This window comes from Carassius auratus, chromosome 27, assembly GCF_003368295.1.
Source record: "Carassius auratus strain Wakin chromosome 27, ASM336829v1, whole genome shotgun sequence".
Taxonomy (NCBI): domain Eukaryota; kingdom Metazoa; phylum Chordata; class Actinopteri; order Cypriniformes; family Cyprinidae; genus Carassius; species Carassius auratus.
Genome location: NC_039269.1, coordinates 23,166,873 through 23,187,285, shown reverse-complemented (window position 1 = coordinate 23,187,285; position 20,413 = coordinate 23,166,873). Strand labels below are relative to the sequence as shown.

Genomic DNA, 20,413 nt, shown 5'->3' with positions numbered 1-20,413 from the left:
TCTGTTTTCAGAAACTAAATGAAATCAGCCTGGAAAATACGTAATTATTCACTGGAGGAGGACGAGTGTCGACGCAGGCGACCCGCACCCGAATGCTGCTAAGTGATGCTAATTGCCAGCAGCTGCAGGGATAAAAACCCCCAGCCCACCTGATCGTGGCTCTTCTTTTTCTTTTTCTTCTTGCCCCAGCAGCCGGAGCTCTCCGCATCCTTCCCGCTGGCATCGGTGCACAGAACCCCGTCCAGCTCCTCCGAACCCATCTGCTGCCCCTGAGACGTCTCTGCCGCCAACCTGTAGGACAGGTTCCGCAGGATGCACACGCAGTTCTCGATGGTCTAGAAGGGGGCGCGTTTGATGCGCAAAGATTGGAGGGAAAACAAGTTGTCAGATTGCAAAATTTGCAAAACATGGAAACACACCGTAACACACCTCCAGTTTGGCTTTATTTGACACAGCAAATATCGAAATGTCTTTTTGTATTTGCGAGACAATCTGTCCTCTTTGGGAAGGCTATGCATTATTGTGCCCTGAACTCTTAATAGTCTCTTGTTAGATTAGTCCTCTGGACGGACTCCAGTGGAGAGCTGGAGAACTAATCCTATTGTGATGAGCAGTGAGGCAGGAAAAACAAAGAGGACGACTTTGATCTTGTAAATGCTTTCAGAGGGATTAAAGTGTGACGCTCTTTTTTTTCCCCCTCATTCAAACTTGTTCTCACAAAGTATTATGCCAGTAACAGAGACCTCTAGAAAATCAAAAATTCAATATAGAGAGGTGTGTCACTCCATGACTTTATCTGCATAATTACCATAAAGCTTGCTTAAAAGCGACTGCAGTTATTGTTGTTTTTGCAACATTGTTGGTGGTAAAGCAATTAGAGGAGTCAAAAAAAAAAAAAAAAAAAAACCTTAACTGTCTTTCTAATAAAACGTCTATGTCCCTGCTTGAAAGATTAAATACTGGACCAGCTTAGAAGCATCCAAAATGGTTTTATCTAGATTTAGATGAGAAATGCTAGGGATTTCTTCAGTTGAACACAAATGAACATAATTTGAAGAATGCTGGTAACCACACGGTTGACTATAGAAGTCAATGCCTCCAACATTGTAATAATAAAATATTATTTTATTTTGTGTTCAGCTGCAAACAGCTATTTCTGCATCTAATCCTGCTTCACCAGTGAAGCTCAAATCAGCATGATTTTCCACTGATCAGTGTGTACTGTTTAGAAATCAAATGTAGTTTGTTTTAATTTATTAAGTTCAAATCATTTTGGTTTAATAATATTGAACTGTTGTAATGACGCTGACGCAGGGGTGATGGAGTAACAATTTCTTGCTGTTATTTAATTGGTTTGATATTGAATTAATGTCAGATTATTGCTGTAAATAACAAACAGCATGTGAAGGCTAGTTCACTACCTTCGCACCCCATTGTTTCACTTCATTCGATCACAACTTCCCTCTTATGTCATGCTCCTCCGGAGTACCTGAGCACATTCTCATGTGCACTCTTCAAAAACAGCACATTCTTTCTCAAACTAAAAGATGTACTACCTGTTAGCTTACTTAGTTCTCTCAAGAGCATGATGAATTTAAGCCATAAAAACAAGAAACTCTGCTTCTAACCGCAGACAGTTTCAGCCACACAACTACAGTGTATAAAATAGAGTGCAAATGTTTATTGGAACTATGGTTTTGGGAAACACTGAATCACTGAACTATGTTGGCAAGTTGTGTCCATAGTTGGCTAACAATGCACACAAGATCATAAGTGATTTTTAGTGCTATGTGCAGTATTCATCCGACTGTGAGCGAACGGACTGTGGGTGGGTGGTTAGTGGGCGTGCGGTCTGAGACTAATCTGGTCTAGACTGGGTTTTTTTGCCCATTTTGCATTGTGTGTTCACTCTCGTCTAACATTTAGCAGTGGAAAAGTGCTCCAAATGGTTGGGGAGTAAAACCTGCACAACTAAACCTGCTAGAAATCTCCCAAGTGTTCTGCTGAATGCATATACTTTGGTCCAAAAGGCAGAGGAGGGAAATGTCAAACCTTGCTGTCGATCTCACTGGTGCCCAGGGCTGTCTGGATGACGTAGAGCAGCGCATCAGTCAGTCCCTCACACTCTCTCATCCTGCGGCGGGCCTCTTCTCCGGCTGAGCTCACATTCCTGTCGAGAACACATTCATACACAATGTCACGCATGTTTTATTATTGACTCGATTGATTACGTTTTGGCAATTCTGAGCTTCTAAATCAATACTCAACCAACCAAAGGGCAGATGGTCTTCAACATCAATAAGCTTTTCATGGAAATGTGTAGTAACTCACTTTTCCCCCAAGTTCTTTTCAAACAGAGCAATGTTTGGACAGCAGATTTTTATACTTTTTTTAAAGAAGTTTTAACGTAGAAAAATTCCAAGCATCAGCTTTATGAATCACCAGCACCATGCTGCAAAGCAACAAGCTTAGCATCCCAAGAGCTGGAGCCTCAGGAGACCAGAATCGGGAAGTCTGATCTGAGCAGGGCCTTATTCGAAGGTGCCTGTGAGAAATCAAAGACCGCATCCTGTCGTCTCTCTCTCTCGCACTCTCCAAGAAGCTTCTAAGAGACCTGTGTGTCTCAGGCAGCTGCAGGTGGTGTGGCAACTGTGTCCAACCATTAAATATTCAATCAGACTTCTAGTTCCTCAGCCATCCATGAAGAGGATTAATTATCACGCTGGGCGTAGGGAGCTTAGTCCAGCCATCCAAGAGTGACTCAGCACTTTCTACAATCCTGCTGCTTCAAACCTGAAAGCTGATGCGCAGGAGGAGAGAGGATGGTATATGCATGTAGTATGTGCTATAAATGTAAAGTTCTGTTAATATCAAAATGAGTTTTGCAGCAAAAAGTTCCTGAGCTCTGAAGTACCTGCAGATTTTTTGATGTTTTGATTGAGCTTGTAATAGCTCCAAAATGCACTTTTCCATCTAGTCAGCAAAAACTAGAAACTGGAAAATATGATTTCAAAATTAACAATATCAAAGCATTACAATGAAAAGCCTGAACATGTGCAAATAATGTGATCATCACTTTTGCATGATGCATCAACATTCGTCACAGAAATAAAAATTACAAAGCCACAAGATACAGCAGTCAAATGTATTAGAGAGGTTTTTTAGACAGCACATAGTGGACAACCCAGATACATAAACATCTGACACTATGCCAAAGGTTCTCCCTTGCCTGTGTCCTGCCAAATCCAACCTCATTCAAACCATTGGACTCTAAAGTATAGCCATTTTAATGCCTCATCAAAAAGTTGGTCAAGTTATGGCCATATTTTGTTTTGGTTAATCAAAAGTTTATTTTGCTGTGTAGAATATGTGCAAGTTAATCATTTAACATTAAGATAAAATAATCAAGCCATACTCTTAGATTTGAAATGTTTAGATCTGCGATACATAAATGTTATTATACAACATTTGTATATTTTTGACAAATTTTAGGACAAAATTTTATTAAAAATATTGAAATGTATAAAAAATACTATAATAATATTATCATTTTCCCCCCTGAATTACATCTTCCACTATTTTGTAGAGTACCCAAGAACGTATGGGACATAACGTTAACATTATATATATATCATTCCGTTTCTGTAAAGCATGCGCATTTTGATATATAATTTATTCATGGGATGGGAAAGATGCTTTTTCAGTAGCCATCTACTCCAGTCTTCAGTATCACATGATCCTTCAGAAAGCATTCTAAAGTCGATTTGATGCTCAAGAAACATTTCTAATTATTATTGATGTTCAAAACAATTGTGCTGATTTACTATTTTTGCAAAAAACATGATTGTTTTCATTTAAGATTCTTTGATTAATATTAATTTCAAAAGAACAGCATTTATTTAAAATAGAATTTTTTTGTAGCAATATAAATGTCTTTACTGTCACTTTCAGTGAAGACATCAGTTTAATGCATCCTTGCCTTCGTATTAATTTCTTTAATATATGATAATGAATGGAGTAGCTAAAGGAACAGGCAACATAATTGCTTTGGAGTCCAAAGGAGATTTTTGCAAGAGGAAGGCTTTGGCATGCCACCAGATCCACAATCACAGTGCCTAACACTATTCCAGAGCTACAGAATTCTATTGTTGAATCCCACCAATACTGGGCAGAATATAATCCTACTAAAGTGGCAGAATGAGCTCTATCACAAAATGGTTTTATGCACGAATTCTTATACTGGCCAGATTTATCTACTGCAATTGAATCTATTTATTCAAATCAATTAACTTAAGTTATCAGTGAAGGGCTCCTGGAAAAGCCTCCGAGACCCCAATATACGCTGACATTTCTGAAGGCAAACAAATTCATCATATCATTTCGCTTTGAAAGACAGAAACGCTCAGGCATTAACATAATATTTGCATAATTCTTACTTGAATAATCACCTAATAAAACAATGATTGCTTCTAGGTGAAAATTAAGCCTCTTAAGAGCAACAACAGGTCCTTCAAAGTGATGCTTTGCCTGTACATAAATATGAATGAACAATGAAAGGCAATAGATGTTGAATTAAAACTTTGATTGACATTAATTAGGAACTGTACCTGAGGCACCCGGTAGCATTGCGGAGCACCTGTGAGGAATGCAGGTGCAGCTTGCGGTCGTCCTGGAGGGGCAAGGTGTCCCAGCCCGAGTGAGGAATAATGACTGTGTTGGTCAGCACTGCCAGAGCGTCCTGAATTATGGGCATCTTCAGAGCATCGCACGAGGACAAGTTCCACAGCACACCTGTACACAAGAACATCAGCTATGTACCTAAAAATGTCTGATCCAGTGGAGAATACACACCCTGTATTTATAGACTACAATTTCTCTTCTTAACCTTGAGTTTTTGTTGTGCAGAAAAAGATATCATTAAAAACACTGATTACGGCAGGCTGCAAACATTCTTTTGAATATTGCATGAGGTCTTGGTCAAGAGCCCCTCAAATGAAACACTTTCAAAAGTTTCACTAGTGTGTCCTCATCAGCTCTTAGTATGAACGTTTGAGGGTGTGATCCAAGCCACATCGCAATCAAGAATGAACTGTGAGCTGCTAGAAAGTAGCATGCAGCTGAACTGTAGCTCATTTAGCATATTATTAAAAGTAGTACGTTATAAATATTTCATATCTTTCATGAGACCCCTACAGCTCTGATGCAGTGAACAAGGGAGCGTTTTTGCATGTTCCTCCTCCCTGCTGCTAGCAGAGCATAAAGCTCAAGCTAATTGCACGTTATCTTGTTTGTTAAATATCACAGACTTACAGTCCTAAACAGTGTGATGCATCCCATATTATAAAGTAGTATGATTACAGCAGTATGTCAAAAGTAGAATATATATATATATATATATATATATATATATATTTTTTTTTTATATATAAAAATTATTTTTTCATTCATCAATAATCGATTACATGTACCCCTCCCCCCATATATAAATGTAGACTTTTATAATGTATATTTGAAATGTACTTTACACAATTATAAATATGTAAAAACATTTTAAATAATTGCTGCTCTTTTGAACTTCTTCTAAAGAAAATACACACAACATATCATCCACAAAAATATTAAAGCAGAACAGCTGTTTTCAATATTTATTATAATAAGAAATGTTTCTTGGGCACCAGATCAGCATATTAAAATGATTTCTAGAATGATTATGTGATATTATTTAATAATATTACATTTCTTACTGTATTTTGATCAAACAAGAGACTTTCAAAAACATCAAAAACTGACATTAAATTTTTGGTAGTGCATGTTTGTTCTAAAATGTTCACTCCTGTGTTATAACAAAAAGCTTCCCGAAATAGTGCACAAAATTTAGACCAGTGAAACCAAAATCCTAAAAATAGTACATTCATATTTCATTTTTTTTGTCCAAAAAGAGGTTTGTTTTCAGTTCATTTTGTCCAGAAAAAACAAGTTTGAAGCTGCCACAGTACTCACACGTTTATCTAGACGCTAGAACACAAGCAAGCTCAAAACGTATCAAATGCTACTCATTACTGTATAAAAGGTGATGATAGTGCTAATGTATCTGTTGTTGTTGTTACATATTCAAAAGTATATACTATAGTGATAGTATATAGTATATACAACAGTGAAGGGCATACTTTTATTACATAGTAGAAGCATACAAATTAAAAAACAGTCTATGAATGCTTGCCTGTCATTTGTTTGGTACCCTCCACTGAAGCGAGTTTGCCATGTGGCATCACCCACAACGTTCATGTGGGACACTATAATCACCTTTTAATGAGTCGGTAATGCTAAGAAACATCTTCCTTACAAATGTTTCTCAATTCAGCTCATAGGCTATTTTTTGGACGTCATGAAGGACCTCACTAAAGAAATGATGTGCTAAATCCAAGGGCTCTATGTTTGACTGGTTAGCATTTGCCTGTTAGCCCCTACTGTTAGATGCTATAACTACACCATCTGGTTCTAAAAAGCACCTTTCATCATTGACAGCCATTTAGAATTGGCAATGCATAACCAAGCAGCATATATATTACTAACTTTTTTCATTACATTTAATTTCATGGACTCACTGCAGTGTACGGGGAGCACTTTTGTAGGTCCTTCCTCTGTGCTGCTAACAGGGTGTACAGCTCTGTGCTCCAGCCAATTTAATCTCATCTTATCCTATCCAATCTTGTTTGTTAAACATCTGCAACCACCTGCAGAATGAAGAGTTCTGAGCTCAAATTCAGGCCCCAGCAGGCAAAACAGGCCGTTTCTGGCTTCAGCAATCAGCCAGCGACTGGGGTCTGAGGAGATGTTGCGTGAGGAGGGTTTATTATGGACTGACGAGAGGACACTTTGTCTCCTAATTTAAACCACTCTCTAATTTACTTGTTAATTGTCTTTGAAAAAGCATAAATGGCTTCTCGCCTCTTTCCAAATGTTGCAGCTAAAGTGAGTACAAGCACAGAGATATGTAGCTGTAATAAGCACATGTCACTCAGCTTCACTATTTTTAATTAGAAAAATTTTCAATGTTTCTCTATGGAGCCCCGCACATGACATACAAGAAAAAATAAATAAATTGTGTGCACGAATTACTAATTCGTTCCCTCAATGTACTTAAAAAAATTTAGCAAATCGTGGGAACGAATTAGTAAATCGTGCTCACAATTTATAAATCGAGTGAACGCAATAGTAAATCAAGAGAACGCAATAGTAATCATGTTCACGTTTAAGTACATTGAGGGAACGAATTAGTAAATCGTGCACACGATTTAGCCTAATATTTTTTCCTGCATGTCATGTGCAGGGCTCCGTATTTCTCTGAGCTCTGGATTCAGGAAGAATTTTTCAATTGATGGACATTTTGTTTGCTCGCTAGGCTGAAACACAAGGGAGCTGCGGCGTTCTATTGAAGTGTCTCCCAACAATTCAGCATCTGACATTTATGAAATGCCTCAAAAAAGCAAATTGCTGCCTAATTTTTCCAACATCTCTCAGGAATCGTCTCAGTACCACAAATATTTCTATAGGATTGAGTCTTTGTCTTCTGTCAAAGCATCAAGACTCATTATACAAAAGTCCCTAAAGAGGCTACACCAAGCACTGGTATTATCCTTAATTATTATAGCCCTAAACAATTAGAAAATCATTAACGAATCATTTAATGGGTAGTGGGGTCTACGGTAACAAGCTGATGATTCTAGGAGAACAGATTAACAAATTGAGCCCAATTATATAGAAGCCAGAGACAGTGACAGAAAGGTCACATACAATGTATTTGTATGCTGAACTTGGTGAGAGGGGAAATGAAGATACCACACATTCAAAGATGGGAGGCAGACACTGTGTCCTAATCAGTCGCGACAAGGTTTGTTCACTTTTTTTCTTTTAATTTCTACTGTCAAATCTCACTGGTTCAACATCCCTTTCCATATAACTACATACTATAATTGAAGTGGAAATATCGTAATAATAAGGTATGAGCATATGAATAGCCAAGCAAAGTCATGCTTAAAAGTGGGAATCTTTGAATTCTAGTTGAATGAGCATTATGTATGTAAACTGTGACTCTGCACCAGGTCTTTGTCAGTTCTTGGGCCACTGGTGGGAAGGCAGTTGACAGCGTCCCGGCAAGAACCACTCATCTAAAAGGCCATGGGCGGGGTCTTCTGGAGCCGACCACTCAAGACCCAGATCTTGCCATGGAGAGAACACGGATTAGCTCAGTGTCTGATTTTGGCTACTGGTTGGCAAGATGGGCGGGCTACGGGCTCCTCGCTGGAAGCACCATTCTTCAGCATCTGATGCCTTCAAGGACATCGAGGCGTCGATGGTAATCTCTTCCTTGGATGCACCAAAGGAAACCAAGCCGCTCGCTGCAATGCAGGAGCGTTGATCCTCTTGTGTGAAGCACACTGGTGCGATGAGGCTAAGCAGGGAGAGGGGGGCATGCGGGTGCTGGGCTGACATGAAACCACTCACACCCATGGAGAGAGAGCTGCTGCTCAGCACTTTCTTTCTCTTAGGAGAGAAAGGAAATAGGATAGTGGAGTCGGAAGTACTGCCTTCAGTGAAGAAGGCGATCTGCAAGCGAAGACTGCCCATGCAGGCAACACATTTGCTGTGCCCGTCTGACTCGTGCAAGGGCTCCTTTGAAACAATGCACGCTGGAAATTTGCTCTAATTTGCTCTTTAAGAAAGCACCAGATGGCCGCAGGGGAGACTTGTCAGTGAATTCAGTGAAGAGATGGTCCTCGTCACTGAAGGAGAAGATTCTGACGAAATGGCGCTGCAAGCCGAATTATATACACATCAGCTCCGCCCTTTCTGGCAGACTAAAGCACCATTGGTTTGTGCTGCTACAAAAACATGAACAAATCAGGCTCGTTTTATATAACAAAAACATTCAGTGGAGATCTTAAATAATACACTGAAATGAATAATTTTCATGAATTTATATGCTGTTATTTGGCTTATTGTTCACAATATAATTCTTTTATTTCGTTTTATGCTTCTGACTTGAATGCATATCAAAATAACACATGTATGACTCAGTGGTATACTTTTAAAAGGTGCACTTGAAGGCAGAGGAAGTTCTGCAGCATTTTCTCTTTCAGTGTGGTCAAACAAATTACTTCTCATCAGTATCCCGTCACGACAGAGAACAAAAGAGACGGACTGAAACTGAATTATAAATACATGTGCTTAATGTTTTCTGAGCACCTGTGAGCAGTTCTCTGATCTCCACATCTGTTGTCTTGCGCAGGAGCCGCACAAGTGCAGGGATCCCACCACAGTTCTTCAGGGCGATCTTGTTGTCGTCGTTGGCTTTGCCATAGACCAGGTTCCTGAGTGCACCACAGGCGCTCCTGTGCACATCTGTCATACGGTGATCCAGCAAGTCCACCAGCAGCTGGATCCCACCCTGCCTCCGTATCTGATATTTATCAGGAATAATTGACATTTTTAAATATGTTAAACTAAAAAAAGATAATATTACACAGTATTACATTTTTTTTTCTGCATTCCGGATCAAATAAATGCAGCTGTGGTGAGCAAAATAGATTCTTATGGGATTTTTAAAAAGAATGTTGCTGTTGGCATCTGACTAGATTGCCAAGGTTCCGCAAAGTGACATAAAGAGTTAAAGCATTTCCTCCTTTTTATTAAAAGTTCATAAGCCTTTATATTTTGTTATCTTAATTATGTATGATTAAATGGTTAGCTTTACTATTATATCGTGCACTAACTAGGTAAATTCAAATTAACCTGAAATAATGATCCTCACTTCAAGGCCTTATTAGTAGATAGTCTATATATGCAGAATGTGTGTGATGTTGGTATGCAGGAGTTACCTCTGATTTGATCTTGTTGTCTCCAAAGCACAAGTGCTGGAGGTAGGCGGCAGCGTTGGACTGTACCGATGGAAACTGGTGCTGCAGCATTTGGATGACCTCCGGCAGTTCAGGATCCCTCCAGCCAAATTCCCTGAAGAGGGACATATGCACACAAAAGTGAATGTGGAGAAACTTTGACCTAAAGAAACATAGTAACATTAAAATAGCATGTATGTGAATAACATCATACGCTATCAGTCAATAGTTTGAACAGTAATATTTTTTATGTTTTTATATAAATGCAGGCTCACCAAGCCTGCATTTATTTGAACCAAAGTATCAAAGTAACGTTTTGAAATATTTTTACTCTTAAAAAAAGAAGTGATTTCATTGTGATTGTGTATCATTACTCCAGTCACATGATCCTTCAGAAATCACTGTAATATTCTAATTTGCTGCTCAAAAACATTTATTATTATTATTGTTGAAAACCGCTTTTCAGATAAATGCTGATCTTTTAAATATTGATAATAACAATAAGTAGAAATCAGCATTTCAGAATGAGTTCTGAAGGATCATGTGACACTGACTGAAGACTGGAGTAATGATGCTGAAAGTTTAGCACAGGAATATATTATATTTAAAAACATATTCAAATAGAAAGAATTTCTATTTGAATATTCACAAAATTACTATTTTGCTGTATTCATTATTGCTGTATTTGGATCAAATAAATGCAAACTTGGTGAACAGAAGAGACTTCTTTAAAAAACAAAAATCCTTACTGTTCAAAAACCTTTGACTGGTAGTGTATTTCTTTTATATGGCGTGTAAACATTTTTTAAAAACATTCTCCTCTCTGAAGCTCTGACTCTTTTTCTTTGCAATTCATCAAACTGAATGCAACATACTCCAACTTTCCGCCAACATCTGTGGTCTCCCACTGTTAAATGCACTACTTTTCTGCTTTGAAAATAGTAAAGTAATACTAATTAAAATAAAACGAATGCCACGTACAATGAAAACAAATTAACCTCAAAAATGATGCATGACAGTGTTTTGTAAGGAGAAAAAATTTAAATAAAATAATAATAATAATCACGTAGAAGAAACAAAGGTTTCACAGCCATCACATGTCAGCAATCATTTTTAAATTCTGATTTTGATGCTTTCTGCAGAGGTACGTTAGATCTCAGCTAATGTATACAGACAATAACATCCTCCCAAAAATATTGGCCTTTTCAAGGGGTATCAGTGACAGCTGTGCTATTGCCTAGAGCAGTCCTAAGGTGCCTGGAACCCACACAAGAGAAGATCTACATTTCCTAAACCCTTGGGTCCTGCGGCTCTATCTGAAGAATACCAGTACCAACAATGTGATTTAAAAAAGCAGCAGAAGTAAATTCAACATACTATTCTGAAATCTGCTCTGAAACACCGCATGTAGGCAAGCGAGGAGAACATTGTGTTTTTCTTTTTCTCTCATTCTCAGACAACAAAACACCGTGTCTACGCTAACACCATGTCAGAGGCTGTCAAACTAAAGGAATCAATTCAAATAAAAAGATCCAGTACGAAATAAATGGTATGGTAATGATAGATAGAGAGCACAAGGAAGGTGGGAAAAGAATAAAGAAAAACTAAGATGCGACGGTAGAGAGAAAATGCGATGCTTGCAAAAAACAACAACTTGATGGACAAACATCTCTGGGTAAGAGGCACCATGGGAAACATCTATTGTAGAATGTCCCATTTCTCTCTAGCACAACCAGTAAACCTGAGAGGGCAATTGCGGTCAACAAAGAAGAATGGGATCCATTGGGAAAAGGTCAAAATGGGATAATCCTGAAACATGGCTACTTCGTTTTCACTTGCTGTATCTTTGTTGCTTTTTATAATTGTTCAACCTTGAGAAATGAATGCTTGTTTAAATCACATCTCACTAAGCTGCTATGTTGAGAGCTTTGTTCACAAAACAGAGAACCAAATCCATTACAGAGAGTTGGAAATGCCCAGCAGCCCACAAAACGACAAGGCAAACTCTCCAATGCATTGGATGTAATGACAGGAGGCTTTCATAAATCACAGGAGCGGGCTAATTGATAATGTTTGCATTAATCAGTAATTAAAGTGTAACACAAAATGGCTATAAAATGGATGAAGTTTATATGGTAATCAATGTGGCGCTGGCTCATAAGTCAACTCTAGGTTAATTAGTGCAAATAAATTTTTGACAGAAGCTTTGAAATGACTCTGTTAATTAACTAATGCACTAAAGTGAAATTATTCACTCAGTGTTTACCTCATGTAATTATAGATGGCAGTTAATCAGAAGGCATTGCCCCAATGCTTTACCAACTCCTGAGTTCATCAAGAAATGACGTTTGTGTTTAGCAAAGCAAAAAGCTACAGCTAGCTGCTTTGACAACAACATATTACAACCAATAACATAATACAACCATAAGGAAACAACTATCTTGTGAATGTGATGCAACTGTTCAATATAGTACGTTAAGGCTGTGTAACATTAGGGACAGTTTTATTTACTCTGCATATTTTCATCTTTTGTCATTGTGCTATAAAATCGCCCTGTAATGTTGCAAATTGTTTTCTGCTATCATACTAATATATTGGTTTGTAGCGCAAATAGTTTTAGCACTTTGTGAATCTTCTAGTTATTTACCTATTGCAAGTCGCATTCATGGAAAATAGCTTACTTCTGCATTTAAAGGGGGGGGGGGGGTGAAATGCTCGTTTTCACTCAATATCCTGTTAATCTTGAGTACCTATAGAGTAGTACTGCATCCTTCATAACTCCAAAAAGTCTTTAGTTTTATTATATTCATAAGAAAAGATAGTCTGTACCGATTTTTCCCGGAAAAACACGACCGGCTGGAGGCGTGACTGGCAACCAAAAATACACTTCTTTTGTGACATTTCGCGACGCTCTTTCTCTGATCAGTGAATGCCTCTGCTCTCAGTGCTCTGCTATACGGGAGCGCGGGCTCTTCCGGCAGAAGTGCCCTTACGACCCATATAAGGAAATTCCGCTCCATTTAACGTCACACAGAGCCATACTCGAAAAAAACTTTCCGAAACTTGTGACAAACCGGAAGGAGTATTTTTGGAACAGAAATACTCCTTCAAATGTACAACTTAATTTTTGAAACTTTGTCCATGTTTAGCATGGGAATCCAACTCTTTAACAGTGTAAAAAACTCAGTATGCATGAAATAGCATTTCACCCCCCCCCCCCTTTAAAAATAAGGCAGATACAAAATTTTGTACTTGTCTTTTTTTTCCAGTTTACAACTTTGAGCAAGTTGGTTGTGTCATTGAATATTCTTTATCGATGTATTAAAGGAACAGGGAAAGTTCTCCAAGCATCAAGGCGACCAAAGAAGTGGACAGTCACATTTGTGCTCTACATCCATACACAACAGAGCATCACAGCACGAATGAATGCATACATAAGTAATGAGGACTAAACATGAATAATGATTTAAATGTGCATATTTATTAGATAACTGCTGCTCTAGAAATCGACTATATCATTTATGATTAAAGTCAGAATAGTAATAGGCACCCTGCTCGTCCTCGTTCGCATCATTAAACCTTAGCGCTGAATCATTCCCAGCAGGCCAGTCCTACAGGGACAGACACATATGCAGAGTGCAAGCTGCTGCAGCCTGGTGACGCTCCCTCCGCTCTGTCAGGTCTTACACTGACAGCCAAATCCTTAACCTCCCCATTACCACAATTAATGCCTGGGTGAGGCCACTCCCCCAGCACAGCTCCAGTCACTATGACAGGCCGTTGAAGCTGGGATGAACATACCATTAATCACCAAACATGAATAATCAAACGTCTGCTCAGAGCCCAGGCCTGCAAAAAATGTCATCCCTTGCCAAAGCCGGAGAAGGATTTGGCTGGGAAATGACTCATTCACGCTACAGAGAACAGAGAGCTCTTTCGTTATGTGCACGCTCAGACTTGTGATTTCACCCCTCGTGGTCTGATAGGGAGAGATGCTGTGGGTGGGTGGCTGGTCTACTAATAAACTGTCCCTTAACCTTCACCTGCAGGATCCACCCCTTCATCAGCACGATTAAACCCAGGGTTGACCTTCATTCTAACAGTCAGAAATGAGAGAGGCTCCATTCCAAAACCTAGTGTGCTGCCTACGTAGAAAGTATTTCAAAGCATGCATGTAGATGGTTACAAAAAGACATTTGTGTGGAGGGGGGAGTGTGGGAAAGAAACTGATGCCATTCTCCTCATTAGAAGTTAGTGCACCATTAGATTGATGAACTAAATATTTTAAGCTAAAAACTTACATTAAATGATACCTTATTTTGACCAAATTGACTCAAGCAAAGGCTTTTTTTTTACAATTATTGCATTGTTCAGTAAAATGGCAGATGAGAAATTAAATAAATATAATATTTCATTCATAAAAATATATTTCATTCAATACTGAAAAATGCATTTATTTTATTCAGTATTTGTGTAAACTCTGAAAAACTAAGGTTCCAAAATGGTGTTTTTGCAGTGATGCCATAGAAAACCCATTTTTGATTCCCAAAACAACCTTTCAGTGAACAGTTCCAAAATTATATTTTTTTAAAGAACATTTAAAAAATCTAAAGAACCTTTTTTTTTACTATAAAGAACCTTTTCTGCATTTGAAAGGTTCCATGGAAGTTCAAGTTTCTTCATACTGATGCCAGTAAAGAACCTTTATTTTTAAGAGTGTAAATCTTAGGCTTAGTATCATCCAGTTAGTTCAACAACATGCAAATATACTGTAATGTGCTACAGGAATGAGTCTTCAAACCCAGAAATGAGTTAGCATTTTTGAAAGTCTGGTTCCATCATTCCGAAGTCAACGGGTGTTTTTGGTTAAATGCCTGAAATAGTGGTCTGTGTTTAAAATAAGCTCAATCAATTTTATTTATTCTACAACATAAAATACTCCAGAAACATACAAATTCTACAACATAAAATACACCTCACTCCTGATTTTATACTTTTTTTTTTCAAAGCTTTTACTTTTTTTACTAGATTTTAAATAAAGAGCTGCTTGTGTTGGTGACGTTGCCATCATGTGACCGTGGTGCAGTTCATTTATAGCCTAACTTTAGATTTTACTTCCAGCTGACTGTATTTAGGTTAAAATGTGCAAATGTTGTATTCATTTGTAAAGATTATCTTGATGAACAAAATGTGTAAGAATCATACACTTTTGTTGGTCACAGAGTTTATTTTCTGCAATACCAAAGAACATAACAAATCATATTGGCTTTTTGTCGAGGAATGCAGAATGATTTCTCAACTTCTGGTTTGGCCAACAAAATAACATCATTCCTGCAGCTATCCACTAAACTAAAATTAATTTTTGAGTTGCTGCCTAAAGAGAGAGTTCCAAATTATGAGGTTCTTCAACAACCAGGATGCTGCTTATAGTATATATGCGGCGAAGCTGCTAACCAGGTTTTGGAACAAAACTAGGGGAAGAAAGGATTGGGTCTTGTTGTCTTAGGCCCTGTCCACACTGAGACGTGTTTCCTGTATATGCATACATTTTGTATCGTATACATCCACACGGATCCGGCATTTTGGGAGAGTGAAATCGATATTTTTTTAAATAGGGTCCCAGATTGGATACATTTGAAAATGCCGCCTTTGGGTTTTCGTGTGGACAGCGAATCTGTATATTTTCTGAAACGATGACATCATCAGACCATGTCTCGCCCTTTATCAGACACTGCAACGTCACGTATCACCAACAAAATCATGAACACACACTTAACAATTGTTTTTTATTAACTAACATTAACACAGATTAATAAATGTATTGTTCCATATTTGTTTGTATACCACTCGCAAGGTTTATGCATAGTCCAAGTCTTCTTCTCCATTTTGAGTGTATCTCTGTGGCAGAATTACAGCGCCACATACTGGTCTGGCATGTATACTAAATCGTTTTGTGTAGGTTTTGTGGTTTTGGTGGGAATTGGATAGGGAAAGCTCTGGCTTCGTGTGGATGTAGCCTTAGACTTATAAAAGGTTTGCTAGGCATGCTGTCTGAAAATCCTTCAGCAGAAGGTGATGTAAGATTTAAGCACTCACTGGAATGAGACAAACTCTCCTGTTTGTGACAGGTCTTTGTTTGGGCTTTTGTTCTGATTCAGTCAGGTGAGCCTATCTTTCATTCCCATAGCAGAAACATTAACACCACAAAACCCAGCTTCATGTTTCAGCGCAGCAGCCCAAATAACCCACGGCCAGAGGAAGAAGAAGAGAAGCCCCTCGTGGACCACTGAATGTCACGTGGCATAAAAAACAGCCAAATAAAAGCATCATAAGTTATGCATTCAGGACACTTGACTGAGCACGATTATTAGAAATAAAGCTAATGGACCGATGGACTGAACGGGATGCAGCAGAGGTAAATCTAATAAGTCTTTACGTGAGATACACAATGATGTTCAATAAATAAATTATTGGTCAGTTTATTGGTGTTCAGCTAAATCGCCAAGATACTGCAACTGGATTTATTCCACCAGTTCTACATTAAAACAGAGTCAGTGAATCATTACAATTTGCGGTGTTCTATCGTTTACATGTATATCAAATATTATATATTTTATCATATTGTATTAGCAAAGATTGAATTGATTAAGGTACAGTATATCATTTATATTTAATACTGAAAGATAATAATTAACTAACAAACTGACTATACAGATAGACAGACAGACAGACAGACAGACAGACAGACAGACAGACAGACAGACAGACAGACAGATAGATAGATAGATAGATAGATAGATAGATAGATCATTAGTATGCTTTTCATGATGTAACCTATAAATTGAAATACTGATAAGATAAGATGACAGGTATAATTTAAATTATGGCTGATAACTGGTAAATTACTAATATTATAAATGTAGTATTTTTATAAAATATAAGCATCTTATATTATATTTAATATAATATAAGCATCACAACATTTAATGCACAGGATTAAAGAATAATAGAATATTAAATGAAATAATTTCTACAAATAAACTAAACTCAATTTACCATAAATGTACACAGCTCTTAGAAACAGCAACGAAAAATATCCAATACTGGCTGGCACAATGTGTTTATGTACTGACATAATGAGATATTGTGCGTCCTTACGTTTCAGTTAAAACTATCTAACAGTATTTTGTGTCTCATTTCCAAAGTCATTGACAAAATAAATTAATAAATACAAAAGAATTAATCAGCATGTATTTTCGGCAGTGATTTCATTGATAAGGTCAACGCTATGAAATTAGTCAATTCTTTTTCATTTCTTACTCATAGACAGAAGTGGCATTGCTAAGTGCCACATGTTCAAAGTGTGTGCAGCGCCAACAAAAAGTTCACACTACAGGCCTGTTTATATGTCATACATCTAGCTTCTGGCATTACGGGCAAATGAATAGAGAACTTACACATGCTGAACAGAGTAAATAAGACCAGCCACCAGCCCATGTAATCGCTGCAGCTCTAGCTTGTGGCTTAACCGATGAAGCGTGCAGACTGTTAAAACAAACCCTCTAATGAGCATAGAGCTCCTCTGTCCTCTCGGCTTGCTCCCTGGCTTTCCTATTCAAACACGAGCACAGCGCTGAATAAACTTCACGCACATGAAACATGCACTTCATGCACTTCCATTCTGGTGCGTGCTTTTGTCTGTAAGAAAACGGGGAAAATGACTGCTGGAACAACAACATGTGACAGCTCAATCAAAGGCTGCACGCATACAAAATAGATTAGACAAGAATTGTGGATTCATGGATAAAGGCACTGCCAAAACACCATTTTTCTATTTCACCTTGAAGAGATAGTAATGACAATTCTCCCACAGTTTACTCACAAACATGCTGCTTCAGACCTGTATGACTTTTTGTGGAACATAAAAACAGTTTTTTCTTTTGATGCAATGAAAGTCAGTCGGATCCAAAAGGACTTTAGACACCTTTATGCTTTGGGTAACACTTTACTATAGGGTCCAATTCATACTAATACATAAGGAATTGGACACATACATAATAACTAGTTGCTTATTAGCATGTCTATTATTACCATATTGGCTGTTTATTAGTGCTTATAAAGGACATATAATGCATGACATCCATAATCCTACTCAATAACCTAAAATTATCAACTACCTTATAAACTATTAATAAGCAGCAAATAAGGAGTTAATTGAGGCAAAAGTCATAGTTAATGGTTAGTTAATAGTGAGAATTGGACCCTAAAATAAAGTGTGACCAAGCTTGGTTTTATGAACACAAAATATAAAGCAAGATGTGCTCATAGAATAAAGTAATAAAGGTTTGAAATGACATGAGGGTGAGTTAATGTTGACAGAATCTTTACAATTCCCATCCCTGACTTACAAAACACAGCAATACTGGACTGACCAATGGCATGAGTTTTGGATGGGATTCTGCATGTACGACCAATGGAAGATGGGGGTTTGGTCATGAAACATATTTGTGACCCTGGACACAAATTTATAGCAATAGCCAACAATACATTGTATGGGGTCAAAATGATAAATGTTTATTTTATGCCAAAAATCATTAGGATATTACATAAAGATCATGCTTCATTTTGTGAATTTCCTACCTTAAACATATCAAAACGTAATTTTTTGATTAGTAATATGCGTTGCTAAGGACTACATTTGGACAACTTTAAAGGTGATTTTCTCAGTTTTATTAAATTTTTATGCACCCTCAGATTCCAGATTTTCAAATAGCTGTATTTCGGCCAAATATTGTCCTTTCCTGACAAACCATACATCAATAGAAAACTAATTTTGTATAAAACTTAATTTAAATCCCCCTTATGACTGGTTTTGTGGTCCGTGGTCACATTTGACAACAGTAATCATCACTTACATGACATTGCAGTAATTAGCAAACAACAACGATCCAATCAATTCTAATGGACAAAATCAAGTCCCACCATAGACTCTTTTCTCGTTCAATAAGACAACACAATAGGGGAAATTTGCAACTTCCTTTTTATACCAACTCTAAAAGGATTCTCCCAAGGTATTCCTCATTCTAACATCCTAAGTTATTTGATTAATATCCTTATTTGGTCATCCAGAACATTCCTGTCAACCAATCAGTTTAGAATTAGCTTAGTGGGCTGAATAACATTTGTATCAATATATCAAAGGTTGGTTTATATTGCTTCAGGACCAACATTTTCTACTTCAGTAAATCAAGTTGTTTGGGGCAACTAACCACCAGTCAGTTTGAGATTACAGATGGCTGATTCTGACAGCTCTCATCCTACAGTAAAACAAACCTCTAATAGACTGTTTTGACAGCTGTAAGAGAAACTGGGGACTCAAAGAGCTGCTAACGGCAACATAAATATGGTTTGTGCAGCCAGGAGCGGTGAGCTCTAACAGGGTGTGAACGTGCGACCTGTGGTTGACCCCCTCTTTAGGAAATAGTGGTCAGCAGTGTTGTGGATTCAGCACACACATGCTTGAATGGTCCTGAGAGGCGGCTTGAACTGTCTGCAGTGAGAGAGGTCAGGAAATGTCTCTGTCACGTTCAGTGGCCACTTCATCTCCAGCCACCCACTCAGAGCACAGATCAGAGAATCAGCATTAGACTATATTAGTGCTTCCACATGCCTGAGTGGGCAAAAGCTTCTGACGTTTTTCAACAAAACAGTCACATAAATTTGATTTCCACAAAACAGGCAAATAAATCCTCTCATCTTACATTAATAGCATAATTCTGGAACCAAAGGAGTTCTGTTGAATCACTGACAAGCATATGGCTTATAATGGCGGATATAAGTCTTGTCTGTAATATTTTGATGAATGCAGAGAATCATAAATCTTTGGTAAATGATGAAAAAAAACACACATTGCAATGTTAGTGTGATATAGAAAATAAAAATAAATATGGGAACAAAGGTGAAATTTTTTTTTTACAAAGGCAAACACAGGAAACCCACCTCAGCCTGTGTAAGGCCATGATTTACAACATGGTCCACAGTGGCCCTTATTTCATCTGATATGATATCTTTGGTCTTTTCTGTCTTTTGCTCTGTTTTGCCTTTACAACCTTCTGCCATGCATCCTTACTCCTATTCCTCCTCTCAGCTGTTGATCCTGATCATTTCCTAGATCTTCATCGAAAGTCAGAATTTGAAACCTTTGCGTTGTCCTCTGTCTATATGCTTTTCAATTGAAGGTCCATGAGATGCACATTTGAGCTATTTCAGAGAACTGGTTAATAATTAATGTGATCTACATTTCTCTTCATTAGTGAAAGGCAAGATTCACCTCCACAATTCATGGCAAATCTACAAAAGTCTAATAGAAAGTTTAGGACAACTAGATCAACCATTTTGCATTTAATGACTAATACAATGAACTAATGCCTAGATGTTTGCAAGACTACTGCACAGAGAACCACATAATAAATTTTGAGCAACATTAGCAACTGATAATGTTGGAAACCACAGATAAA

At 37.7% G+C, this 20,413-nt stretch overlaps 1 protein-coding gene across 6 annotated transcripts in view; it reads right to left on the bottom strand.

Annotated features, from left to right (window-relative positions):
• The window catches only part of LOC113045961 (catenin delta-2), a 79,773-nt gene that overhangs the window by 15,013 nt on the left and 44,347 nt on the right, over nt 1-20,413 (bottom strand). For all 6 annotated transcript variants that reach the window (XM_026206752.1, XM_026206753.1, XM_026206754.1 and 3 more), the window contains 5 exons: nt 9,879-10,011; nt 9,247-9,460; nt 4,608-4,791; nt 2,053-2,170; nt 150-335 (listed from right to left, as the gene is read on the bottom strand). In XM_026206752.1, the coding sequence (XP_026062537.1) occupies nt 150-335; nt 2,053-2,170; nt 4,608-4,791; nt 9,247-9,460; nt 9,879-10,011 (835 nt within the window). The remainder of the gene's footprint in view (nt 1-149; nt 336-2,052; nt 2,171-4,607; nt 4,792-9,246; nt 9,461-9,878; nt 10,012-20,413) is intronic.